The sequence below is a fragment of the Penicillium bovifimosum genome (genome assembly GCF_028826915.1).
Source record: "Penicillium bovifimosum strain IBT 22155 chromosome Unknown utg000005l_segment0_segment0, whole genome shotgun sequence".
In the NCBI taxonomy this organism is placed as follows: Eukaryota; Fungi; Ascomycota; class Eurotiomycetes; order Eurotiales; family Aspergillaceae; genus Penicillium; species Penicillium bovifimosum.
In genome coordinates, this window is record NW_026622714.1 from 3,215,161 (window position 1) to 3,242,097 (window position 26,937).

A 26,937-nucleotide genomic window follows, 5' to 3' on the forward strand; every position below is an offset into this window, starting at 1 on the left:
TTTCCGGCCGTTGCTTGTCGATCGCGGATCCACTCGGTGGCGATTTGTTATTACCAAGGACCAACGTACTGGAGTAGCATGCTGCACAGTGTGTGTAGTTTTATGTTGTATAAATAGTCCATTGACAGTAGAACCGACCGATTGCTTCAAGTCATTGTACATAAGTTAGTTGGTCAAAACCTAGCTTGCATGGCTTCATTCTTTCTGATACCGAAACTACCGAAATCGGCAACTCCGCCACGTGCTCAACACAATACTAATCCTACTTTCCAAGTCCCTCGATCAAAGGGTCACCCATGCTAATGACAGACACCCCAGAATCCTTCAGTTCCCTCTTAATATCCTCCCAGTTAGCCGGCACAACACACTTCGTCCCCTCCTCAACAACCCAGCTCTTGAACCCAACCCTAGCAGCATCAATCGCCGTAGCCTTGACACAATAATCTCCAGCAAGCCCCACAACAACCACATCAGTAACACCCTGAGCCCTAAGAGCCGCAGCAACATCCAAGCTAACCGAATGTGTATGTGCCCCGGGATCACAGTTTCCAAAAGCATCCGCGAAGACAGAGTACATCTCGACTTCGGGACGCATGCCCTTTCGAACCACTAAATCGACATTAGAGGAATCGATCTCCGGAATGATTTCCGCGCCCGCAGTATCCGCCACACAGTGGACTGGCCATAGCTGCTGTAATTTCGATTCTGATTCTTTGCCCGGCGCCGGGTTGTTCATAGTGACGTATGAAGAGAAGGGCTGGTTTTCTGGACCTGGGTGGTTACTGGCGAAGGAGATATGGTCTTTTGGGTGGTAGTCTTTTGTTAGGATGCGCATGGTGAATCCTGGCTTGGAGAGTAGGGTGTTGATTATTGGGGCGATGGTGCGGCCTTCTGGTACGGCGAGGGACCCATTCTAGTCTTAGGGTTAGTGTGGCTGGGCTTTTACGGTGTGCGTCGGACTCACTGGGGGGCAGAAGTCCTCTTGCATGTCCACCACTATCAAGGCTGACTTGAAAGGTCTATTTGCTGCCATTCTCGATGTAGAGAGGTGCCAAGGAAGTTGTTGGCAGAGATTGTTGTTTGGACGGTGTGGGGATCTGAATCGGTGTAGTGTTTACTTATTGCTATATCTTGGGTGAGAGGATTAGCATGGAGGTTTATATCGTGTACACCAGTAAGATAGAGGAGAATGAAGAGGAAAGAGAGCGACAAATGGTACTTCCGTATTTGTCAGGCAGAATACAAGCTTCATCTGCAGGTCCTCCTTATATAGAAGGCGGAGAATGAACCGGTGAGAACTGGCCATGACTAAGCCAGGCACTAAAAACGAACCTTCCGGCGAAACTTGCTTCTTCTCTTCTTCAAGGCTACGGCCTTCTTTAACTTCTCGATGGTTTGAAGATAATGAGAGATAATTGCAAGGTATGTCTACAGTCTCACCTTCCTCCCTTTTCCAACATGATGAATATATTATTGGAGCTATCTGAGCTTTTGCTATGCGGATAAACTCATATTACGCTTTTGTCTGAATCTGTCGTTCTTCACACCCATCTTTGACCTCAATGTCACCAAATCAGTCGCTAATACTCTGATAGTCAACAGGATATTGTAAACTCAAGAAACCCCCATGATCTGCTTGACGCCAACTACCTAGAACCTCTTAGTCTCCCTCTATTACCCTCCATAGTCTCAAAAAAATGGCATATGATCCCCGCCGAACAAATTCGGGAACTTCAACTCCCCAACCTCCACCTCCCCCTCCACCACCAGAGCAATCCACAGCCATGGCAACGACACAGGTCCTAGAATCCGCCAGCCAACCGCCAGACTCGTACAAGCTGAAGTTTTGCACCGTCTGCGCCTCCAACAACAACCGCTCAATGGAAGCCCACCTCCAACTCTCCGGAGCACCAGCCGCCTTCCCCGTCATCTCCTTCGGCACAGGCTCCCTCGTCCGCCTCCCCGGCCCATCAATCACCCAGCCAAACGTCTACAGCTTCAACACAACCTCCTACAACCAGATGTACGAAGAGCTACACAGCAAAGACGAGCGTCTATACCGCAGCAACGGCATCCTGAACATGCTCGACCGCAACCGCCAGCTGAAATGGGGCCCAGAGCGCTTCCAGGACTGGGTGCCCGGTGTGCCGCGCGTCGAGCATCTCTCAAAGGGCGACAAGGGCGCAACCGGCACGGAAGGCGGTGTCGTCGATGTCATCATTACTTGCGAAGAGCGCTGCTGGGATGCGGTCGTCGATGACTTGATGAATAAGGGCTCGACTCTCAATTATCCCGTTCATGTCTTCAATGTCGATATCAAGGATAATCATGAGGAGGCGTTGACGGGTGGAAAGGCGATTCTGGATCTGGCCAATCGCTTGAATGAAGCTGCCGTTGCTGAACATCGCATTCATGGTTCGCAGGGCTGGGAGAATGGGACTGGTCCCGCGCGTCAGAGCTTCGATGAGAAGGTCCCTGAGATTTTGGCTGGGTGGCAGGAGAAATACCCTAATTTGCCGGCCTTGTGGACTTTGGCTTGGCTTTAGTTGTTTGGGATGTGGGTCATGCAGTCTATCTGCCTACGGTCGTCGTCCCTAGAGGATATAATTCCAATGATACCGGTTTTATGGACGCCAGAATATTGTTTTAGCCAGTGTTGGGAATCATGAATTAGCAAATGATATCCTGTTGGGTTCCCTTCCCTGACCTTCCGCATCGTCATTACCATTGTTCGACAATTTTACGCAACTTACAGACTAGTCAGGACCGTGGAATAGCTCAAGATACGCAAAGTGTGATCCGGGAGGCTTCCGTTCGTTGTCTTCCTCAACTTTGTGTGTATGGTACCACCGTACCTGAAGGCAGCGCCTATTTCAAAGCCCAACGGGTTTGTCTTGATAGGGACCGATATTGAGGATTTGTCTTTCGCCATTCACGAGTCATTATATCCTCCAAGCTCATCCGAGGTTGCGTCAAACTCTGTGTTTATCGGTGGAATTTGGGAAAGATGAGTCTATCCTTCGTTCCTCCTGCATTACTTTCTCTACCAAACGGGCATACCTATGCATATCTCATGTGACGAAAACCTTGATCCAGCTTGAACCATTGGAATAATTGCCCTTATACAGCTAGCCCCGGGAGGTTCCTTCCTCCCCTCCTACTCATGTTTAACATACACCTTAATGTCCTCCTTGATATCCTCCTTGCTATCCTCCTTAATGTCCTTCTTAATATCCATCTCCTCCTTAGGCACTTCATCCTTAACCACACCAACAGAGAGCACCTTCTCCCTCCTCTCCCGGTACCACCTCTCAAGATAAGCCCTCCTTTGCGCCTGCGTCATACCCTCAACAACGAGCGCAAACTCCGTAGCATTAGGAAACCCAAACCAACGCGCCATACTACAGAACTGCCTCCGCATAACATCCTCCGGCGGATGATACCTAAACTGCACCTGTGACTCGGCCGTCTGAGAGACAGGCTGCGACGACATGAAAACCTGCCTGTCACCCGCCGTATCATTGGGAGCCAGTTCCGCGCGCCGACTGAGATCCTCCTCGACACGCGAGGACCCAATAACCTCATTGTTGAGATGAGTGTATTCCACGCCGGCGCCGGCGAGAATCGCCTGCACGGGATCGTGTTTGTGTGGCGTGGGGAGGGTAGCTGCAGGTTTGTGGTTGTCGTCGTCGCCGCAGATCATGGCGGCGAGTTGGCTTATGGCCTCGTCTTCGGATTTCATGGGTCGGTCTGTGTAGTCGTGGGTTTCGTCTTCTGGGTTGAGGTCTATGTCGGCGACTTGGACGCCTGCGCGGCTTTCGGCGACGTTGGTTCTGTTGACGATGTCGCGGAGGACGGTGTTGGTGTTTTGGTAGCCGAAGAAATTCTTCAGACCGAAGATCTCGCCCTTTTGGTCTTTCTTTTCTTGGACGCCTTTGAAGTAGCGGCGTTCGGAGCTGGCGTTGTAGCCGATGTTGGCTTGTTGTTGTTTGTAGATTTGGCGGGCGTAGACGATTTCTTCGATTGTGCCGGCGGAGATTAGTCGGAAGACTTCCACGTCGCGGTGTTGGCCGATGCGGTAGGCTCGGTCTTGGGCTTGGAGGTCGTAGGATGGGTTCCAGTTGGGGTCTACTACTACCACCTTGTTTGCTGAGGTGATGTTCAGCCCGACACCGCCCGCCTTGGTCGATATGAGGAAGACGAACTGTCGTGGATCGGCGTTGAACTCGTCGACGGCTTTGGCGCGGTCTTCGTAACTCATGGATCCGTCTAGGTAGCTGACGTTGTAGCTGGTGTGATGGAACAACATTTGCAGCATCTTCAGAAGCCGCACGCTGTGCGAGAAGACAAGTACTTTGTCTCCATTCGAGTGCCACCACTTGAGTAGCTTGCGCAGTACTTTCCACTTACCACAGAACTCAGGATTCGCGTAGTTGACGATCGAGTCACGCGAGCGGTATAGATCTTCCCACTTGTCAGGTAGCGCAAGCTCCAGCCAATCCTTGTTTTTCTCCTGCTTCTCTTTGGGGTCTACCCCCTGTGGAATCAAGATTGCGAGGTGATTACTGAGCTTCTGGAGCACAGTGATAGCAGGGAACACATAGGCTTGCCAATTTGCAGGGTCTCGACCGGGGATGAGACGACGACAACACCATCCGGCTTTCTTCCCCGATCCACAGTCACAGAGATCCGTGGAACCCTTGATGTATTCAACGATATCACTATCGAGAAAGTTCTCGTAGGCCTCGGCCTGTGTCTCGGTCAGAGGGCAGAAGACAACACGGTCGCTCTTTTTGGGCAGTTGATCTGCGATCAGAGACTTCATCCTCCTGATGAAGAATTGTGGAAGGAGGTTCTCGACCAGCTTCTTGGCTGTTCTGCGTGCTCTGCTCAGCTCGCTCAGCGTAGCATCGTGGGATTGTCCAATCTTCAAAGGCTCCGATATTTGCGCCTTCCAGGTGGTTACCGGGCCCAGGACACCCGGGTTTGTCCAGTTAAGAAGAGTCCATAGCTCTTCATATTTGTTCTGGATGGCTGTGCCAGTAAGCCCGATTCGACATAATGCATTAATCTCGTTCATGGACTGGGTGGTTCCCGATTTGCGTTCCTTGATTTTGTGGCACTCATCGGCTATCACGCAGTCCCATTCAATCATATTGACGGCGTCTTTGTTGTTCATGTATGTGGTATAGGTCGTGATCAAGATCTCCACCCTCCCTGACTTTGCCGCATCGAGAGCGAGATCCTTGTTGTCGCCGTGGTAGCTATCGACATGCCACCATCCCCAGCGCGCAAACTCGGCCTTCCAGTTTGCGATAAGGGTACCTGGACACACGATGAGCGTGCGTGGGTACCAAGCATTCTCATCCGATCTGCGCATCTTTCGCATGCGCTTTGCGTCCCGTTCGTCGCCTGTCTTTCCATAGGCGGCAGTCAAAAATGCAATCACCTGAATGGTCTTGCCGAGACCCATGTCATCTCCAAGGACACCGCCCTTTTGATATACAAACAGCTCGTGCAGGAACGCGACTCCCTCCACTTGATACTGCCGTAGCCACTGGGCGATCGGCGCAGGAATGATGCCCAAAGAATATGGAAGCTGGATGTCCTTGTACTCCTGCTGTCGGGGAGCATCCGGAAAGACAGGCCGTTCTTGAAGCTTTTCCAATCGTTCGTCATCGGAAACGTCCACATCCTCGTAAGTCGGTGGGAGTTTCAGCCCATGTTCTTTCAGCTGCTCATGCTTCCGATCAAACTGTGTCCGACGAGTCTTGAGATATGCGGGGAGAGTGTGTTCCATCAACTCATCCTCCGAAGAAAGTTCACCCCATTGTTTCAACGGTCGTTTGGGGTGAGGCGTTGGCCGCTCTAGCTTAATTCGACCAACGATCGCATCTCCCCTGGGCATTTTTACCTTGCGAGTAGCCGCTGCAGTCTGTTTGCGCTTGAGCGTTTTGCGTTCTTTGAACTTCTTATACGCTAGCTCGCCAGCATTGACGTCGTCCTCATCGCTGTCCACTGGTTGGACTTTTACAGCGCTAGATGAACCGGAAAGCAAAGTACGCGTCGGTTCAGATTTGACCGGCGTAGCATTTTCATGTTTGATGCTGGAAAGCCTGTCTAGAGAGAATGTGAGTAGTCTATCAAACGCGTCGGAGAGGGTGTCATACTTCTCGCGACTGGCGTTGAATAGTGCGTCACCTCCAAGTCATCATTATCTGAATCGATGGTGATAACCTCGTCCGTGTTATCATTATCGGCCATATTCTCTGCATGATCCAGACCAGCTCCAACGGCTGAGAGAGGCAACTTGAAGTGGGAGCACCAGACTGCCGCGACAAAACGCCATTAACGGTAGTCAATAACGGCCACTAAGGGAAGTCAAAATGCCAGCTCAATATACTAGCTTCAAAGATATTTATTGAATACTTCTGCTTCACATGCGGGTAAGTTGAAGGGTGACATGCCCCTTTTATTTGAGGCCTGGGTCTCAACGTGTATTCATATACAAACTGTCGAAGTTGTCTTTGCCGCCTGATAGAAGTCAGATTGTTAGAACCATGGTAGATCACGTGACATTAAAGGCCGGAAAAAAGATGTTGAACGGTTTGGCATACAATTCTTTACACAAGCAATAAAGCCAACGTAAGTTGAGGACATGTCTCTACCTTCCTATACGCAATAAAGATACACAGAGCTAACCTCGACCAACACAGACCAACAAGACAAAACCACAATTACCGAGTTAAACCCAATTATTCCGCTCAAGACATCTCCCAATAACCAGAAGCTCAATTCGCAAAGATGCCGCTAGATACATCTACCACATATCCTCTTACAAAGCTGCGCCTGGACGGCCGTCGGTGGAATGAGCTCCGTTTACTCCAAGCCCAGATCTCGACCAACCCTGCCAGCTCCGGCTCTTCATACCTATCCATGGGCAACACGTCAATCATGTGTTCCGTCCACGGACCCGCCGAGGGCCGTCGCGGAGACGGCGGTAGTGCAGGAAGCGGCCATGCCGTTGTTGAAGTCGACGTCAACGTCGCCGGTTTCGCTGGTGTGGAGCGCAAGCGCAGAGCTGGTGGAAGTGACAGGTACATTCAACCCTCCCTCTTCCCTACGTTCCCCAATTGCATTTTTACCGTCACGCGGGAGAGAGAATAGAGAGATAGAGAGAGAGAGAGAGAGAGAGAGAGAGTCTTGCTGGAATATACCATATAGTAAATTCAGAGCCAATGCTAATCTCCGGACTACAGACAATCAACGCGGATTGCCACAACTCTCCGCTCGACCTTCCAGTCCCACCTGCACACATACCTCTACCCCCACAGCACAATCAGCATTCACATCTCCGTTCTGTCCGCGGATGGCTCTCTACTCGCCGCCGCGATCAACGCTTGCACTCTAGCCCTCGTCGATGCGGGTATCCCAATGCCGGGTCTGTTGTGCGGTTGTACGGCCGGTATGAGTGGTAGCGCGTCGACGCCGCGTGACCCACGGCACGACGAGCTTGATCCTCTTTTGGACTTGTCGCTTCCAGAAGAACAGGAACTGCCTTCGCTTACGGTTGCAACGACGACCGTTGTGCCGGTTGGCGAGAACAATATGGATGAGGACGAGGAGACGATGAAGGTTTCTGTGCTCTCTATGGAGTCTAAGGTTCACGCTACGTATCTTGAGACAATGTTGGCTGTGGGTATTGATGGGTGCAGTCAGATCCGCGAATTGTTAGCGGATGTTATCAAAGGGTCTCGGAGATGAAAAATAGGTGACAGAACCAGCAAAAGCAAAAGAATTAGAGACATGTTGATACCCTCCAGTCATGATCAATGAAATTATCCGGTACCAGGTACCCGTCCGGAGTTAAGTTCGAGAATCTGCTCAAACTGCCTCAGTCGTATCAGAGTTCGGAGATTTAGCTCTCCGCACGTCTATAGGCTCGCAAAATCTGCTCAAGGCAGGAGCAATGGATCATACGATTACCACTTCTTTGGACTCGACCGCCTTTTTTCGCTCATTTTTAATCGCTATGCTAGCACCTCATGTTCTCTCTTGATCAACGCCGCGGTGAACCACCTTCATCTCCATCGTCGAAGTCGTTTATCATACCCAGCGACGTTGACGACGACCACGATAACTCCAACCCGCAGCAATCATGGACATGGACATGGGCAACGGGCATGGGACCGCTGGTCCCAGCTGCAAGATTTCAGTCCGTTATCCCAGACACCCCTAAACCACAGTACAAACCCAACTAACATACAATGAAACAGATGCTTTGGAACTGGAACACAATCGATGCATGTACGTTACCGCACAGCCTCATCTCCCCACATGTATCATCAAGTACAAGACCCTAACCAATCGCAGGCTTCCTAGCCAGGTCCTGGCACATCACCAGTCGTAGCATGTTCGCTGGCTCTTGCATCGGCGTTATCTTGCTAGTCGTTATGCTGGAGTTCCTTCGTCGCGTCGCCAGAGAGTACGATGCCTTCATCGTACGCAACGCTCGTCTCAGAGCCAAGTATCTCCGTGACTCCGTCAATATTCTCACGTCTGCCAACGGAGCAAAGGACGATACTACGACTGCGCAGTCTGGAGGCGAGAACGAATGTGAGAGTCAGAAATGCGACGCTGCCCTCCCGCCGTACCGCCCTTCGCTGAAGGAACACATCGTCCGCTCATTGCTGCACTTGTTCCAGTTTGCAGTCGCCTATTTCGTCATGTTGCTGGCGATGTACTTCAACGGGTACATCATTATCTGCATCTTCATTGGTGCCTTCCTAGGCGCACTCATCTTCTCATGGGAGCCGATGAACTTGGGCAAAGAGTGAGTTTTTCATCCTGTTGTGTTCATTGGGGATACTTCAATGTAACTGCGCTAACATTCAATGTTCTTGTTAGATCGAATGATGCGTTGTCGGTGACAAAGTGCTGCGGTTAGTCGCTCGGTATCCGAAATCTCGGACTATCAGCTTGGTGGTTCTATTCCTGCATCTAGCGAACTCGGCATTGATATCCATACTCCCGACTAATTTCAATACTTGCTCTGAGTCCCAAGGTCTTTTGTAAGGTCAAACAATCGGGATGATGTGCACTGCGCTAAGATCTGGCTTTCCACTTTTCGTGATGTGCCTTGTTTTCTGTGTGTGTACCCCGTATATTTGACCGGCGTACCTGGACGATGATATGAATTTATTTTTAATCAATTCCACTCTGATAATAGTGTTAAGACTTAAGAGCGTAGATGTAGAGTCATAGTCAAATAGATACTTGTTGTAGCAAATAACCCTGGTGATAGGTAAATGATGTAGCCAAGTTCACCTTTGTGGAAACCTTTTCCACCTCAAAAGAATTCAACGCGGGGTAGTCCGGGATGGAAATCCTCGAGTCGCCACTCAATCTACTAGTAGCAAAGAACTCAATACGCTGTTTCGTATGATCGTGCGAGTTTACAATTTACTTATTGGACACTGAAAACAATGGTTCCCCCACAACAGGTGGCATGTATGAGCTAGCTTCGTAGAAACTTCTAGATTACAAGGCAAACGGGAAAGTCACCTTTGCTAGTCCCACGCCATACTGCAGCCAAGGGAATCCGGAATATAAACTCTTTTGAGAGACGTTCATCCTTAACACTCAACTAAAAACTCCAAATGGAGCTGTTTAGTTGCCACCGCAGTTGACAATGGTGGGCTTGACGTTGGAGCGGATGGAGCCGGAGGAGGAGCCGAGAGCCTCGATCTCCTTCACGACCTGCATGGACTCGGCATCAGCGACCTCGCCGAAGACGACGTGCTTGCCATCGAGCCAAGAGGTGACAACGGTGGTGATGAAGAACTGGGAGCCGTTGCTATAAAAATTGATGGTTAGTATGAGCTAAGAGCTAGCTGGGATATGAAATTGACTTACGTGTTGGGGCCAGCGTTGGCCATGGACAGGAGACCAGGGCGGGTGTGCTTGTGAATGAAGTTCTCATCGGCGAACTTCTCGCCGTAGATGGAGCGACCACCGGTACCCTATTCCGGTAGAAAAAAAAGTCAGCCATCGAGCTCTCATGAGACTCATGGAAGTACGGAAAAACTCACGTTGCCACGGGTGAAGTCACCACCCTGGAGCATGAACTGGGGGATCACACGGTGGAAGGAAGAGCCCTTGTAGCCCTCACCCTCCTTGGCGTTGCAAAGCTCAGCGAAGTTCTTGGCAGTCTTGGGGACATCGCTGGCGTAGAGCTTGAAGTTGATACGGCCAGTCTTGGCTAACGGGAGAGTCAGTATCAATTTCAATTTCAATTACTGTGGCACGATGCAGTGGTCCCAAGCTACATCCTTGAGATTGAGGATGCTGGAGCTCAGACAGTAAGGTGAGACAAGAGGTGGAGGAGGCGAAAACTCTCTGCCCCGCCAGAAGGGAATCAAAGAGCTGAGAGAAAACTTACGGGTAGAGGAGCCAGCAGGGGCGTACTGGACCTCGAAGAAAGCGGAAGTGTTGGACATAGCGGCGGCAGATGATGCGAAAGTTCGGGCAGCGGGATGAATAGAAGTGCAATTGAAGAGAGAAGAAGAGAAGAGGGAGGAAGGTGGGGTTATTGACCTCAGTCGGCAGAACATGGTGAGGGGCAGGGCGGAGCGGGTGAACTCGGATGCCGGGCTGCTTTGGGGTTAGCTTGTTGGGATTCACGTAACGACCACTTATGCACTTCCTGCCTGAGGCTCCACATTAGAGCTTCTCCAGACTCTCCAGGGGGGATGCGTCGCTCCTTTTCTTGCCCAAGGCCGTCGCTGGAAGAGTCCGGAGTAACGTGGAAAAGCACCCCGACAATCAGATGACAAGGAATCGAGCTCACTTACAAATGGTATTGATTGATGAGAATTGGGTAGTAAAGGAAGTAAAGGGAAGAGATCGAAGCTCAATGCCGAAAAAAGCGTCTAGAGCTCCGGTGATTAGTAAGGATTTTCGGGATATCCGTTCCGACATAGCCATCGCTTTAAAGAACTACGCAGTGTTTTCTACGCTATACAACATCGAAGGGGCAAACTTATCTCGCTTATTGCCAGTCATTGTCAAGGGATAGATGCTTTCATTTCACCTGTACGCATCCAAAATGCAATAGAATGACCGACACCAGCGTCGGGTGATAAACAGAACCAACAGATTTGGCCATGAAACCTAAATGGACAATGGAAAGAGGCTAAATAAGGTACAAGAAAGAAGAGAAATACAAGTCACCAAAAGGAGAGGAAGAGAAGGATGCATGCCACACGCGTCGGGATATCGTTTCGACGTTGTCCACTCGTTGCCATGCTGATAGTCGCTGAAAAGCAAGGGGCGAAGAGGAAAAGAAATAAGGCAAAGTTGGGAGACAAAGAGATGCGCAGCCCCGAAGTTCATAACATAGTAAACAATGCTTCCTATACAGGTCATCACCGGAAGTCGTCTTCCTCGCTAGCAGCAGCCATGGTATACTCAAGGCGCTGGACGAGATCTTTGGTCTGCCGGGCAATTTCAAATGCAATGGGAGGTAGCTTGTTGGTGAGCTCTCGCAATTGCTCGGGGTTGGTGACATCTTCACCCTCACCAGCTGTGGTCGCCAATCGGCTACGGCACTGGTCTAATGCGGCAATGACCGGCTCGGAAGCTTGTCGCAAACTGACGTCCGCACTGCGTTCGCGCATCAGGTGCTCTGTAGCGGTAACCACATTCGCGACGACGTCCGAAATAGCAGTGACGTGCGTCTGGACGCTTTGCAGGTTGTCTTCGGCCCGAATACTGGCCACCAATGCCTGGATTTGCTGTACCATGCCATCTGTCTGATCCTCAACGTAGAGCTACAATCACGTCAGTAAATTGAGTTCGTTGTGATAAAATCCATTCGGTTCGACTCACCTTGAGCTCCAAGACCTCGTGATCTTCCTGTACATGTCCCCAGCCATGATTGAGACCATTAGCCAGATCATGCTGGGCAGGGTACTGAGAGTCATCCGGGCGACTTATAGCACTGTAGACCGAGTGATTGCTCAACCTCTTTTGGCTAGCAGAGGTATCAAAGTAGTCGGGGTACTGCTCCTGAGACACATCCGCCTCGTCATAATCATCCTCCAGATCATCCGCAGGTGAAGCCTGGATCTTCACCACCCGGATCAAGTCCACAATGGCAGTGCAGACATGGGAAGCAGCAGCGTCAAGAAGCGATACTGGAGACAACCCATTTGAGCTGGCGAAGTTGCGAGCAGCAGTGATCAAGTTGTTTGCTGTCGTAGACACCTGGCCCTTGGCCTTTGCGCGCAAAGCAGCAGAGCCATCTACCGGGACCTGGGAATGTTCCACGTCCTGGATAATATGGCGAACCGCAAGAACCACCAGCTTGATCTGGCTGAGTACCACAGGCGATTCCTCGAACCGCGCAGCCCGCAGGAGTTCGTCGATAGACATCTGGAACTTGGTAACGTGGATATCCTTGACCAGCCCGTCGGCCTGCACCAGCTCGTGATCCTTGGTAAGAACGCTTGCGTCAGGCCGCGAGTCGGCGAATCCACCGGACGATGTGCGAAGCTGTCGCAGTTGCGCCTTGACCTTCGCGTAGCGATGCTTCCATTCATTAGCTTCTGCCTGAAGTCTGTTGACCTCATTAGAGAGCCGTTCTTCTCGCTCCCAGTTGGAGTGACTCTCGGCTGAAAGAGCCTTCATTTCCGTAAGGAAGACCGATGCCTCGCGACGGACTTCGTCAGTCACTTGTCGTTGTTGCTCCAACTCTGCTTGCAAGCTCTGGTGCTTGTTCTCCAAATCAACATAGCGGGCTTGCAGACCCGCATCGTCAACACCCCGAGAGGCGTCATTGAGCTGGCTGCGAAGATCCTGTTCCATGGTCTCATGCTCGGTTCGTACCCGCTCGAGTTCGAGCTGGAGCGAGCTGTTGAGATCCTCGGCTTTGTACACCTTGCTCTCAAGCTCCTGTCGCAATTCATCCCACTCTTGCCGTTCGTTGTGGCTAATTCCAGACGAATCTGCATCCTGTGATGAATGGGCCAACTCCTCGTCCTTGGTTCGGACCAATTCTTCCAACTTTTCGATCTTACTTTGGAGAACAGACACCTGCATCTGACTCTCCACCAGAAGCTTCCGTTCACTATCACCCAATGTCGTCGTGGTGCCGCGACGACTCAGAACAGCATCTAGACCGAATGCGTCGCTCCGAGCATCGTCCTCATCGTCAGGCCCCATATCATCGCTATCCTCAACCATTGTGCTCTTATTCGGAACCATAGTATTGCTCTGGAAAGCCCGTGGAAACGGCCCGTCTCCGTTCATACTCGGCGGGCCTCCAAGAGAGTTGCCGCGGGGAGGGAATGGACTGCCCGGCGGACCGCCAGATGGGTATCCACGCCCCATGCGCGAAGGAGGGCCCCGGGAGGAGTGTGATGTGCGAGCGCTGGGAGGTCCCATACTGGGAGGCGGGCGGCCGCGGTATTCCCGACTGGTGAAATGTGGGAACCGGCGCTCCAATTCACAAAAGACGTCGGTCGCCAGATCTCGGAAACGTGGGTGGTGGAGGGCAGCCAGCTTTTGACGGGCATGATTGCGCTTTTCGTGGAAATCGTCGCGAGGAGGGAGGTAGGGAGGTACATCTGGACGGGGTGGTCGTCCCGGGGGCGGCGAGGCCTGCTGCCGCCGGATCAATTCATCGTAGACATCGGTGGAGAGTTCGTGGAACTGGGTTGGCGACAGGCGCAGCAGTTTGTCCCGGGCTTTATTTGACTTGGCCCGGTCGTCGCGATTTGTGCCATTCAAGAATCGTTTGAGGACGACGTAGTGTTGGCCCAGAATCTCCTCCATCTGACGGTAGCGTCTTCCATCGCGCTGGCCGTCGCCCAATGTCCCAGAACTGGACCTTGCTGCGACCGAACTGGGTGGGGATGGGTTGCCGCTCAGGTTGGAGGGTGAGAGTGAGGGAGGTGGCCCGTTGGGACTCAAGGGTGCGCTTGGGATGCCGGAGGTTGGAGGTGTGGCTAGATTGGCTCGTGATGACGGGAATGTCGGGGAGAATGTTGAGTCCGATTTTCCATACTGATTCAGTCCAGACCAGTCGCTACCATCGACAGAGACAGGCGACATGGCTCCCGATGCGCCATTCATATCAGGGTCAAAATAGGGGATGTCGCTCCAACTGTCTCCACCAGTGGTGACTATTCGCCTCGCTATACAAGGGGCCAGTTATGACGAAGAGTCGATAAGCATTCACGTCGTTACCAAAAAAAATGATAAGTCCCCCGTAAGATCCACCAGGATTCCAACGATCTGAGACAATGCGGGTGAAATGTAAGGAAGAACTCGTAAGCCGGCACGAGGCAATAGGTGGAAAGGTGAAAAGACTAGTTCAACCGAATCCGAAGGAGTGAAGGACTGGGCTGAAGAAGTAGAACAGGGAGAAATCAAAAGTGTGAGGGAGACTTAGTGTCGTCGTGAACTCCGGAGATTCCCTTACGGACGATACCCAGTATTGTACGGAGTACTTCCTTACAGGATTGTGCAGATAACTCGTTATGCATGCATTGACAGGGGTCTGGGGTTCAGACGATATATGATCTCTGCACTATTGGAATTTTTATTGCTTGACTCTACATATCTTTAGCATCCTATATCCTACTGTCCTACAGTTCCTCAGCAATAAATGTATCGAGGTACATTGATGTACGAAGTAGAAGAAATGCCATACGATACTTTGTATTTAATACCCCTGCCAAGGGCCACGAGCCACACAGGGGGGCAGGTCAAATTGAAGGATGCAGGGATGGCGCATAAGTGAATTAGAGAAGAGGCATAACATAACTAATGGCATAATTAAAATAATTGTAGAGTAATGAATATTCATAGACATCTTTCCAATCTGCCATGTGCTTCTTTTAGAGAATCGGAGGTGAGAAGAAAAATAGAAGAAACCCCCATACTGTATATTGGGCGCTCAGGAGTCGAGGATTCTAGGCCCTGGGCCCCATATTTTCTGTACACCGTACCTGTCCCACTTGTATTGTGCCTAACCGGTAGAAGAGGGAAACAAATGGATTGTTTCCATATCTATTGAATATGAAAAGAAAACGAAAAACACCTAAGTACACAATGTAAAACAACAGCTTCAATACCCGCTTGAATGCTTTTTGAAGCGTTGATTTTTGGGGGCTCCAACAAATGTCCCTTGGGCCTCATGCAGAAAGGTCAATTACCGAGGCTATCCTCTTTTCGGATATACCGGTATAGACTGCTCATTCCTGGCCAGACGAGAGGAAGTCTCCCGTGATAATGCAGGGCCAAAGACCGGGCGATGTGTTCGCCGGAAGGTCTGCATCAGAACAAGTGAATGAATGAGATGGGGAGGAAAACAAGTGGCCACAAATATAGCCACACATATACATTAACCCACAACGGTGGGCCAGGAGCTGGTCATGTCATCATTTACTTGGAGGTCATGGAAAGGCCACGGGCGGCACCGACGGCAGAAGACACCGGGGTCGAAGACCGCGTGGGGGCGGCGCTACGGTTGTGAGCCATGTGTGCCTTGACCAGATGACCGGCGGCAAGCGCAGCGCACAGGCTGAGTTCACCGGCGAGGACGGAGGCAGCAATGATACGAGACAACTGGCGCGCGTTTTCACCGGGCGAGGTCGCGTGAGCGCCTCGGACACCCAGGAGATCCAACATGGCACCTTGGGCTTCCAGAATGGTACCACCGCCAATGGTGCCTACCTCGATAGAAGGCATAGACACAGCGATTTGGAGGTTGCCGTTGTTGCTGTGGGGAATATGGTTAGTATCATTGCAGAAAAGCCGGGGTGAATGATAAAAGGGAAAGCTTACTTCTTCATGGTGGTGATACAACTGCTGCTCTCAACGTTCTGGGCAGGATCCTGACCAGTGGCCAAGAAAATGGCAGACACAATGTTAGAGGCGTGGGCATTGAAGCCACCCAAGCTGCCAGCCATTGCGCTACCAATCAAGTTCTTGCTGACATTCAGCTCAACCAGGGCGTCGACATCGCTCTTGAGAACACTCTTGACAACATCGCCGGGAATGATAGCCTCAGCCACGACGGACTTACCACGACCATCGGTCCAATTGATTGCCGCGGACTTCTTGTCCGTGCAGAAGTTACCGGACAGCGAGATAATGGACATGTCATCGAAGCCACACTCCTTGTGCATGACGTCTAGCGCCTTTTCGCAGCCCTTGGAAATCATGTTCATACCCATAGCGTCACCAGTGGTGGTCTTGAAACGAATGTACAAGTAGGTTCCAGCAAGAGCAGTCTTAAGGCTCTGGAGACGAGCAAACCGACTGGTCGAGTTGAAAGCGGCGGTGATGATATTCCGACCTTCCTCGGAATCGATCCAAACCTTAGCAGCGGCAGCCCGAGCCAGAGTGGGGAAAGTGACACAGGGGCCACGAGTCATACCATCACCCGTCAGGACAGTGACTGCACCGCCACCAGCGTTGATAGCCTTGGAGCCACGACTCGTGCTAGCTACCAACACACCTTCGGTAGTGGCCATAGGGATGAAGTAGTTTCGCCCATCGATGTTGATAGGACCAGCGACACCGAGAGGAAGGGGCAAATATCCAATAACGTTCTCACAGCAAGCACCGTGGACAAGGCCATAGTTGTAATCCTTGTATGGGAGCTTGGAGGTCTCCAAAGCGGAAGTGATATCAGAGGTAGCAGGAGTACGGGAGACCACGGCTCTCCGAATCTTCACGGCACGAGTAAAGGCATCGACCCGACTCATCAGCGTCTCGTCCTCCATAGACTTCTCCAGCGCGTAACCAGGCAGCTTTCCGCGGAGGGAAAGATCGATCAGTTCTTCATCAGTAAGAATGGGGGCACGCTTTTGCTTGAGCAGTGCCTCGCATTCCTCGGGGGTTCGGTTTGACTTCTGCTCATTTGCTTCAAACTTAGGGTAAACCTTCGGCTCGGCCACAGGCTCGGCGGGAGAGGCCTGAGTGGCTTCGGAATCCTTGATACTCCAACGGGCAGCGTTGAAGAGATAGCCGTTGAGAATGATGCTGAGAGTCAACGCGGCGATAATCCACTTGCTGATGATAGGGTCCTCTACACTCTTCAGCAGGCTATCGAGGACCTTGCCGCCAACGGCATCCAAGAATTGATCGGTGTATTCGATGTCGAACGAGCCTGAATCGGTAGGAGCTGCGTAGTGAATGGAAGGGTACTCCAGTTTGTACTTGATCGGGGAGAGAATAGTAACAACGGTCTCCTGCTTCTGGCTCTTGGCAGCCACATACACGGTGTCCAGGCCATTCTCTGCCACTTTGAAAGGATCGATGGGAGTAGGAGACATGACACTGGAGAAGCGGGAAAGCAGGCCACCGTTGCCGGTGTTGCGGAAAGGAATAGCCGACATATTCACGACGTTGATCAGGATCAAACCACCAACCATAAGGATCTTGAACCGGCGCACGTTGCTAGACTTGATCTTGCGTCCAAAGATGCTGGTATCTGCCTCGTTGGTGCCCGAACCGGCGCTGGGCCAATCGTTGCTGGAAGCGACATTCTCGGCAACACTGTGGGTGATGCCATCCTCTTCCAAAGCCTTGCGCAATGCCACGTGACGCTTGATCCGAGTGATCTCAAGCTTGATGCAGAGAATAGTAGTATAGAAGGTGAAGAGAAGCACGCAGTCGAAAAACAAGATCAAGGCAGCGAGGAAGCAGAACTGTTGGAGCCCACCTTGGACACCAGAAGCCGCACCCAGAGCCAACAGACCAATCTCAATGCAGTAGTGCTGGATGATCTCGAAACCTTGCTCCTTGATGGCAGCAGCGATGGATTCCTGAATGGATCTCGGGGTGCTCGAGGTCAACGGGCCAGGAGCAGCACCGGGACGGGGTCGTCGATTATCCACGGAAGCCTTCAGAACGGCGCGAGTGAACATGATCGGCTTCTCGAAACCAATGGTGACAACCAAGAATGGGAGACCCTCAGAAAGCAGGACAAGGTTGATAGGAACACCGAGCTTAGTAGTCACATGCAGACCAAAGAGGAAAGCGAATGAGCCAGAAAGAAGCACGGTAGCCGCGAGCCAAAAGTTGGAACCCAGTCGTCGCATCGAGAAGAAAAGCGAGACGAAGCTCAAATGCATCGAGATGTAGCCCAGAGCCATGATGACAATATCAATGGTCTCTGCGTGCTTGATCAAATCAACAAAAGAGTTCCAAGCATCCGCAATCCAGAGCTTCACAGCCCTGCGAGATCCATATGCCGGACCACGAGCAGCTCTCATGATCCACTTCTTGGATTCCTCCTCATCCTCATCCGTGGACGGATTAGGGATCTCCTGCACGGCCCTCAACAGGTCCGAAACTTGGTCGAAAGGCACAGTGTAAACCAAAGACGCATCATGTGTGAATTGCGAGAAGAGATTCGGGGTGTAGGGCACGGAGCTAGCGGAGATATTGGCGGGGATCGGGACATCCTCAGCTGCGGGGGCAGTTGAAACAGAGTTGGAGGTGGAATCGGGGAAGATGAGGGTGGTCAGGGCCAGGTGCTGAGCACCGGGCTTCTCGATCTAAAGGATTACACCGGATGAGTACTGCAATTGCAACGGCTAGGACCGCAAGGCAATATCGAAAAATAATAAAAATCTTCAGCGTACCTGAGAGTCTGTCCAGGCATCCTCCGCCTGCCACTTCCACGAAGTTGATTCTCCGAGCCGCAGATTGCGGCTTCCCTGGAGAAGTGCATCGGTATCGACATGTCCAGCGACGCTGCGCGGGTCTTTGGTTGTATCCAAAAGGCTACCCTCGAGAAGCCCCACATAGGTGGTGCTGGCGAGGATGGCAATCACCACGAGAGTGTGTATGGGGTGCACACAGGCACGGCGGGAGATCGACTGAAGGCCCGATACAATCTGACGCCGAATCCAACTAGGCTGAGTGTCGCGGTCTTCCTCTGTTGAGCGAAGGCGCTTGGAGATAAACGAGGTGGCCATATTGACGGGGAGGCGCGGAGGGAGCGGTGAGAACGTCTGTTGAAGGCGTGGGTTTGTTTTAAGACGGTCCGCAGGGACCAGAACCTGCGAGGAAAGCCGTCGTGGTTTGATGTTCTACACCAAAACCAACCCGGAGAAGTGTACTTGAATTGTCACCTAATTGTAGGACCGCATGTGGGCCGCACGAGTCGGTGTTCAAGGACTAGCAGATCCACGAGAGTCTATTTGTTCGTCTTCTGGGTTAGTGAAACCACTCACAAGTCCCTCAGTTGGAAAAGAGAGAACATACCGGGAAGAAGGGAAATTCAAGGCACGGCCCTTTTGGAATTGGAGGTCGTAGAGGGAAAAGCCAGCAAGCCCCCTGAGATAAAATAATAGTAGCCCGAAATCGCGACTGGAATTAAGTATCGCCGGATTGCCAAGCCACCACCAGTGGGGAATTTTGCGTGGGCTTTTCCAACAACATGTACGAGAGAGAATAATTTATTCGTCTACAGAGAGGATAAGATGGTATTTTATATAAAAGCAATATTCACAATTGATACATAGGTACATCGAAACAAAGGGAAGAACAATATTAGGACGAGTCATGGAGTCACGGTCTTTCAAGGGAATCGATAAGGCTTACGACGTTCAATGGTCCAGCCCTGGAGAGAGCCGGCTTTGGGGGGGGCGCAGGGCATTATGGATATTCTCCATATAACTAGTCCGGAGTACTAACTAGGTAACTGTACGGAGTAGGACTGCATAGGAGGAAGCAGCAAAGAGATAAGAACTATTTTCTAGGGTCATTGCCGCCAAGATAGAATTTTTCCCATAGTTAAACACTAAAGCTTGTCGTTCTGACCATTTGCAAGACGTCGATCATCCAGATCACGAGACACGTAGGACTATCAAGGAATCAAGGCATTGAGTATCACTGGAATTACCCTACTCTTTTTACCTATATGTTACACACTGCCGTCACTGTACATAATGTTGTACAACCTGGACAGGAATGTGGGAAACGATCAACAGACTCCACATCCTTAACCTTGTACAGCATCCCTGCCCAGATGGAAAACGTGAGGCGATCCGTCCCGCTCACGTCAGACACAGCCTGCATTGCCCTAGTCAAATAGTACTACGTACTAAGAAAAATGTGTCGAAGGCAATTCGCAATCGTCGTGCAAATGTCTGCGAATACGAATGCGAATGCGAATGCGAATATTAGTTGGCTTGGTCACGTGTAGATTTTATGTATCAATACCGTAGAGAGCAGTCAGACTCACAGCCCAAGTGACAAGACTAGGTACTAGGTTGATGTTCCGTGCCTTTCGAACAATGATCCGCAGACCTCAGGCTTATGCTAGGTACCAGATCTTTCGAATCAAGGCTGAAGGCAGCGGCTGGTTGGAGAATACCGGTAAGACGCTAGGTCTATCACTGGGTGTTCTCCAGACTATATATCTCTCAACAGCATCACTTTTCGCACCGTCTCACGGTTCATATTTTAGAGAATGTCAACGTATTGGGCACTAACAGACCCCTACCACGGCTAAACAATCTCACTACTGCGCCTTCAGCCAACTCTGCACTCTATTACCATCATCGAAACACGTCGACACATGTTCTTGAAATAAAGTTGTCAGATTCATCATTCAAACGCGGCTTGTCACTTGCATAACAAACTGCACGTGATAAACTTTCTCTTATTGGGTGGGAGTTGGTCTTGGCGACTGCGCAATATTGATCTTGCGAATACAGATGTTCATAGATGTCTATTGTCTGTGAACAACGAATGCGAAAGCGAAAGCGAATATCTCGAGATGGTACGTGTATTTGTGCCGACCCCTAAAAATGAGCAGACATCCAATGCCACAATGTGGACAGTGGGAGGCGTCGGAAATGAGTCCAACGGATGGCATCCTGCTACAAGCGAGATAGAATCCACCCAGTGGAGCATCGGAGAAATCTGATAAAAATCTGATAACTCGGACCAAATCATATCCACCGATCCGGTGCAGACTCCATTATTTGAGCTTGCCAAGCGAAAAAAGGGGGGAAAGATAAGATCGTGTCCTCGAGAAATACCGCGTGGAGAATGTAGAGAATCCTCGGTCCGGGTGAGTATGAAACCACTGACTGAAGTGGATGGATTCAAGTATTCGTTGATGGTGTACCCAATTCTGGTAGTGTCGGAATGCTAAACTTTTGTTCCTAACATATGGCCTCTTAGGTGAGACGAATGGCATGATTCAAGGTGGAAGAGTTGCCTAATGTGAGATGGATCATGGAACCAGGTGGTCAGGTGAACACAGAATGCAAACAAAACAATCCCAAAACCAACGCTCAACATACTTGCAAGAAAGGAGAGAGACCCCTTCATGTCAGAGATTTAAAGGCACTCGTTTGGTTTGGGTCTCAGAGACCGAGGGCTAAGCGCCAGGGGGGCCCGACTCAGCCAATGACCATGCTCTGTTGGCCAGTTGACTTGCAAACTTGCAATATACCTACAAGCTCAAATATCATGCAGATGCCAGACGGCTAAGCGCCAGGAGCGGGACTGAGCATGTCTCAAATCATCCATTCCAAACATCTCGCGAGAGTCAAGCCCCTTTCCACCTATCATTCCTGGTCATGTCTCTATTTCGAAATGGGGGTGGGCACAAATCTCGTCTATTAACAGACACTTTCAGTTCTGAAGATGGCCATGTCGGCGTCAGGCCTAGAGCTTCTTCAATGAGCGTGACGGGTCGAGGTCAGACAGCTCGAAGCCAGGCAACCAATTGCTTGGTTCTTTATGTGTGACAGATGCCCTTCAAACCATCCAGGTTACCATTCTTGTTCCTCCACTCTCATTGTGGCCTTGGGTGGGTGTTCTGTGAAAGACCGACAATCAACCCTTTGTCTATTCACACCAGCCATTGCCTCAGATCAATCACCTCTATTGCCCTATTTACATTGACAAAGCGCATTGTTGCAGCCTTCGACCTAACGTCTCCTACTACTTTCTGCACCCAATAAATACGGCCTGTCCCGCTTAGGCAAGCTCTTTTTGTTCCACTTCTCTATATTCAAAGAACCAACACTGCAACACCTACTCGACCTGACGCCGCTGGCCGCCGTCTTCTTCCCAAGTTAACAAAGTCCCCATCCTTACAGTCTTCGACTCGAACAGAAAACCACCGTCACGATGTTGATCATCCTCCTTCCGGTGCTGCTCGCTCTATACACCCCAATCGACGCTCATTCTTGGGTGGAACAGCTCACAGTCATTGCCCCAAATGGAACTTTCGTCGGCGAACCAGGCTACGCCCGTGGGAATTACGAACGATTAGCAGGCCGCAGCATCGACCAACAGATGACCAATTTGATCCCGCCCCTCGGACGAGCCGTCGTGACCCAGGCCTCACCCACCGACTATCTATGCAAGGAAAGCCAGCGGACCCCAACCCAGCTAGAGGGGGCCCGTCTCAAAGCAAGCCCCGGTGCGGCAATTGCCCTGCGCTACCAAGAGAACGGCCATGTGACCCTGCCCGCGAACCAAGCCGGCAAGCCCGCGAATCGAGGAACTGTCTATGTGTACGGCACCACCGACCCCAAGAAAGACGAGAAGCTGCTTGATGTCCACAAGGTCTGGACCGCCGATGGCAAAGGCGGCGATGGACGGGGTGTGCTGCTAGCCGTGCAGAATTTCGACGACGGTCGTTGCTACCAGATCAACAGCGGGAAAATATCCGAGGACCGACAAGCCAAATTCCCGCACACCGCCATCGAGCTGATGGGAGCGGATCTCTGGTGTCAGTCGGATATCAAGCTGCCCGCTAATGTCCCCGTTGGGAAGCCATACACGCTCTATTGGGTGTGGGACTGGCCCACCCTTCCCGGTGCCGACCCTACCTATCCAAAGGGAAAAGCTGAGATCTACACCACGTGTATGGATGTGGATGTGGTGGCCAAGTCCAACAGCAAACTGGCGATCAAGGATGGATTCGTCAATGGCCAGGATCTCAATAAGGCTGCTATTCCCGGAGTGTTCAATACGCTTGGCAAGGCACAGTCTTTGCCACCTCCAACCACTTTTCTCACGTCGATTGCTCCGGCTGCTGAGGCTTCTGCGACAGGGGTGGAACGTCAAACGCTCACTGTGACAGACTGGGTGACCAGCACGAGCACGATATTTATGGAGAGAAGTCAGCCCACGTCAATGGGTTGAAAGACTGAGACATTTAGGTTCCGATACGTTAACTAAGGCAAGAGAAGTTTATGTAAGAAAGATTGTTCTTTTGGTTCCGTTGTAAACCAGATGTGTTTTAGACACTGTTCCGTGTAAGAAGAAAGAAGCCAACATAAGGCATTGCCCAATGTAGAACACATGTGTGTGCTATGTAGAGAAGGTACATCCAGTGGTAAGGCCACACTCCATTCTAATGCTCATCTTGGTAACTATCATGACAGAAAACGGAAGATTCGATCCATGTACCCGTTGACAAAGAATCTGCTAGTAAATTAACAACTCAATGGAACCATACAGCCTTTCTCGTAACATATTGCGTTCCATGGAATCTACTGTGATCAGGCGAGTACATGAATCAAATGGTGTAAGCTCGTAGTAGTTGAGAAATCTCCATGAATCTTGAATCGTTATCGCTTAATTATGAATCATAGGCTATTGTATTGTACAAATGAAGAGGTATGGTAGTCTACTTAGACTCCTTGGTATCCTTGGTTTCCTGCTTGCCTTCCTCGGCGAGCTTCTCGACTTGCTCCTTGCGCTTCTTCAGCACCTGCTGCAGTTCCTCAAGAGTCTCCTTGAGAACACCCTGTGCTTCGTCGCCCTTCGCCTGTGCAATAGTCTGCAATGCCTGCAGCTGGGGGATTACTTGGGAACCACCGGGGACCATGTTGAGCCACTTGTCAAGGTTGCCCAAGTCGGAGTTCTTGGCCTGGCCGACCTTATCCTTGACGTACTTCTCGACTTCCTCAGTCTTGCCTGAAGAAGCACTGTCCTTGACAAGGCCCCACAGCTCTTGGAAGTTGCCCTTTTTCAATGCATCGGCGTTGTTCTCGACCAGTTCCTTGAGCTTGGGGTTCTTCTCTAGATATTGTTGAGACTGCTCAAGTCCCTTCTGCCAGGCCTCATCGCCGTATTTCTGAAGCTTCTCCTTCTTATCTTCGATCAATTTCTTGATCTCAGCGACCGTGTCCACACTCACGCCACGCTGCACAATGCTGGAGATCTGCTCCCAAGTCTTATTGAACTCCTCCTTTGCCTGGGGTCCGTAGGATTCACCCATCTGCTTCAGCTGGTCGTAGCTGTCTCCGAACTTCTCCTTCAACTGGGGGTGGTTGTCAAGGATGTTGCCGGCAGCATCGCCAGCCAGATCGAAGAGGCTCTTGGAGTATTTTTGTAGGATTTGCAGTGCCTTGCCTGCCGAAGCGGTAGTGACACCCTCGCTCTTTGTAAGATCATGTAGTTCCTTATATGCGTCACTGATGACTTGATCGAATTCCTTTCCGTGGTCTTTGCGAATCTTCTCCAAGTCGTCGAATGCGGTGTCAACGTAGGCACGGGCCCCGGGGATGAAGACGGCGTAGCTCTTGACGGTATCTCTCAACCAATCGAAGGCCTCGTTGGGTTCGGGAGTCTTCTCGGCAATCTTTTGTTTGGCTTGGTCGAAGTAGGCTTGTGTTTGTTTGCTGGTGTTCACGACTGTCTTGACTCCGGAGAAGTGGTACCAGGTGTATCCAGTAACGACTGCGGCAGCTGCACCGGCAGCACCACCGACTAAAGCAGGGTTGGCACCACTTGAGCCGGCATTGGATGTAGTAGATTGGAAGCGGGCATTGGGAACACGGGCTTTTGTTCGTAGCTGTTGTCTAGCAGTGCGGGCAGCGGGTCCTGAAGTTCGTCCGAGCATATTGAGAGGATGTGTAGTTGATGCGGGAAGTGAGAGAGTAAGTATAAAGTATTAAGAGTAGGAATGTGTTGAGGAAGAGGAAGAGTGTCGGGACTCGGGAAGGAGAAGGTTTGATGTGAAGTAAGTTTGAATGACTGGAAGAAGGTAGGGATATGAGCTTTAATATAGCTTTCTCATATGATGTCTACGATCCCCTGCCCATCTACAAACAAGAATAAAATCAATGGCGTGGACGGCTACCAACATCGTCAAGATGACGTCGGTCATCGCTTCCAGGCCGGTTCTTTCCAAGCTTGGAACCTCGGGATCTTGGCACTCTCCCAGCAATGTCAGTGGCTGAGACCAACCGGATTTTGACTTCCGTCATACTACAGAGTAGAAACTACACTGTAGAAGCAATCGAAGTACGGAGTACACTCAAAGCGTTTGGTAGTTCTTGATCCTTTCAACTGTTAACTTAAATGCTTCTAAACTTGTTCACTCTTAGGTTATGCATATATTTATCTGATTCTCTTAACCTACGTAATTCAGTGTCCATCTAGTTAGCTGCCGAGAGATAACTACTCAATGTGCCACCAATTTTATTGATACCTCTTATATTCCTATCTAAAATTCTAAGTTACACCTCAGGCTTCAGCCAGAAGGTTCCAGAGATCTACTGGAGTTCAACTTGAGGATTCACCAACCTCGGGCCCGCCCGCGCACTAAGTCCCCGCCTTTAGGCGAACGCCTGTTCATTTGACAATAAGTTAGACCAGCATAGGCGGTAGTTATCTACTCCTTCATACGCTGCTCTTGGTAAAGGATAGGGATGACCGTTAAGCAGGACTGGGTAACTATAGGACAATACATGAATGATGACTCTTAGAAGTCAGTGGCACTTGTAAGTTGTCAATGGCTTGGGCAAGAATGCTTCATGTATTTTTGACTCCATATAGGGCTTGGAATTGATATCAGGACTTTCATAGAATAGTTAAGTTAGACAAGTAAACCGCAGTACTCCGTAGTACGATTGATAAGATGACCCAAACAGGAATAGACGAAACCACACTGAAACACGCTAAGACCGGACAGCACGTGATTCTCGAGGGTTTCAAGCTTCACCCTTCACACACGCCCAACTCTGTGACTCTTGAGCGGCTGTCGTGCATATTGGCTGAATCTGGCTGCTTTGTTTACCTTTGTCTGGCTCGGCAAATCCTCCTATCCTAAAATTACCAGCCCCCGATCCAAACCCCATCTACGTGCTGATCTTTGCTTCGCTTCAGCCTCCAAGGTATGGCCGACTTCGTTCACTTGCACGCCGAATCCTCCCCTCTATCTCATTATTCCCATGCGGTCTCGGCCTAATCCCTGTCACTGTGCTGTCTGCACAATCTTTTCCCGCATAAGCGCTGTGCCTCCGTTACATTTGTATCTGACATTGGCCCTTTCTGCAGTTTCTGCTATATTTAGTAATTCCCTATCCTCGAGATCGCGGGACAAACGGTTCGAATACCGGTTCTTGGTTTCGCCAATCCCGCCTTGATATTCACTCTTGCGCGCCGAACCTTGCAAGTTCACTGGCATCCTCGTTGAGACCGTTTTCTCATCGTGAGATCTTCCCCGTCGCGGTTCGGCGTTCCACTCGGGCCACACTTGCCCCCCCTCTCGTGTCGTTTGCCGATTACCTACCCACCCATTCGCCGCTCAACCCGGGACCCCTTGAGAGAACATCCTTCCCCAAGCAGATAGACCTTCAAGGACTGGTTCGGAAAACCGCAAACCCAATTTTGGTATTTGACTCCTTACGACTTGGCGCTTGTTGCAGCGTACCTGAACCCAGTATCCCTACGATATCCGAACGCAAGATATACCCACATCGTCAAAACCTAAGGGCCACTTGCTACATACGACTACAACTACAAAGCGGAATTGACCGGGTTGCGTCAATCGCAATGCGAAACTAAGGCGCCAACCACGCGACCGAATGAACTACCCCACATTTTCTTGAGATCCAACCTATTCTTTCTCATCTCGAACCTAATCTTGCGCCT

At 50.8% G+C, this 26,937-nt stretch overlaps 10 protein-coding genes across 10 annotated transcripts; 4 read left to right on the forward strand and 6 right to left on the reverse strand.

The window, feature by feature from the left end:
* Nucleotides 1-262: 262 nt before the first annotated feature.
* On the reverse strand, nt 263-1,033 carry N7515_006414 (nicotinamidase; the record flags this gene model as incomplete). The annotated part of the gene is made up of 2 exons (XM_056667158.1): nt 263-913; nt 965-1,033. 2 exons carry the CDS (start codon nt 1,031-1,033, stop codon nt 263-265), a joined length of 720 nt encoding a protein of 239 aa, XP_056520754.1.
* Nucleotides 1,034-1,697: 664 nt separating this feature from the next.
* ssuA (RNA polymerase II subunit A C-terminal domain phosphatase) lies at nt 1,698-2,546 on the forward strand (the record flags this gene model as incomplete). The annotated part of the gene is made up of 1 exon (XM_056667159.1): nt 1,698-2,546. One exon carries the CDS (start codon nt 1,698-1,700, stop codon nt 2,544-2,546), a length of 849 nt encoding a protein of 282 aa, XP_056520755.1.
* Nucleotides 2,547-3,178: 632 nt separating this feature from the next.
* On the reverse strand, nt 3,179-6,264 carry N7515_006416 (putative DNA excision repair protein (Rad26L); the record flags this gene model as incomplete). The annotated part of the gene is made up of 2 exons (XM_056667160.1): nt 3,179-6,120; nt 6,171-6,264. Coding segments are annotated over 2 exons (3,036 nt in total), but the record flags the coding sequence as incomplete, so codon positions are not given.
* Nucleotides 6,265-6,804: 540 nt separating this feature from the next.
* On the forward strand, nt 6,805-7,764 carry N7515_006417 (exosome non-catalytic core subunit SKI6; the record flags this gene model as incomplete). Its single annotated transcript, XM_056667161.1, has 2 exons — nt 6,805-7,097; nt 7,260-7,764. The coding sequence occupies 2 exons, from the start codon at nt 6,805-6,807 to the stop codon at nt 7,762-7,764; spliced, it is 798 nt and encodes a 265-aa protein (XP_056520757.1).
* A 281-nt stretch (nt 7,765-8,045) lies between these two features.
* On the forward strand, nt 8,046-8,837 carry N7515_006418 (high-affinity Cu transporter CTR3; the record flags this gene model as incomplete). The annotated part of the gene is made up of 2 exons (XM_056667162.1): nt 8,046-8,215; nt 8,387-8,837. 2 exons carry the CDS (start codon nt 8,046-8,048, stop codon nt 8,835-8,837), a joined length of 621 nt encoding a protein of 206 aa, XP_056520758.1.
* Nucleotides 8,838-9,669: 832 nt separating this feature from the next.
* cyp4 (peptidyl-prolyl cis-trans isomerase) lies at nt 9,670-10,499 on the reverse strand (the record flags this gene model as incomplete). The annotated part of the gene is made up of 4 exons (XM_056667163.1): nt 9,670-9,856; nt 9,916-10,022; nt 10,092-10,261; nt 10,442-10,499. 4 exons carry the CDS (start codon nt 10,497-10,499, stop codon nt 9,670-9,672), a joined length of 522 nt encoding a protein of 173 aa, XP_056520759.1.
* Nucleotides 10,500-11,426: 927 nt separating this feature from the next.
* N7515_006420 (putative cell polarity protein) lies at nt 11,427-14,136 on the reverse strand (the record flags this gene model as incomplete). Its single annotated transcript, XM_056667164.1, has 2 exons — nt 11,427-11,831; nt 11,890-14,136. The coding sequence occupies 2 exons, from the start codon at nt 14,134-14,136 to the stop codon at nt 11,427-11,429; spliced, it is 2,652 nt and encodes an 883-aa protein (XP_056520760.1).
* A 1,314-nt stretch (nt 14,137-15,450) lies between these two features.
* hmg1 (HMG-CoA reductase) lies at nt 15,451-18,998 on the reverse strand (the record flags this gene model as incomplete). Its single annotated transcript, XM_056667165.1, has 3 exons — nt 15,451-15,787; nt 15,853-18,575; nt 18,663-18,998. 3 exons carry the CDS (start codon nt 18,996-18,998, stop codon nt 15,451-15,453), a joined length of 3,396 nt encoding a protein of 1,131 aa, XP_056520761.1.
* A 3,175-nt stretch (nt 18,999-22,173) lies between these two features.
* N7515_006422 (uncharacterized protein) lies at nt 22,174-23,196 on the forward strand (the record flags this gene model as incomplete). Its single annotated transcript, XM_056667166.1, has 1 exon — nt 22,174-23,196. One exon carries the CDS (start codon nt 22,174-22,176, stop codon nt 23,194-23,196), a length of 1,023 nt encoding a protein of 340 aa, XP_056520762.1.
* A 487-nt stretch (nt 23,197-23,683) lies between these two features.
* On the reverse strand, nt 23,684-24,901 carry N7515_006423 (uncharacterized protein; the record flags this gene model as incomplete). Its single annotated transcript, XM_056667167.1, has 1 exon — nt 23,684-24,901. One exon carries the CDS (start codon nt 24,899-24,901, stop codon nt 23,684-23,686), a length of 1,218 nt encoding a protein of 405 aa, XP_056520763.1.
* Between the last annotated feature and the right edge of the window lie 2,036 nt (nt 24,902-26,937).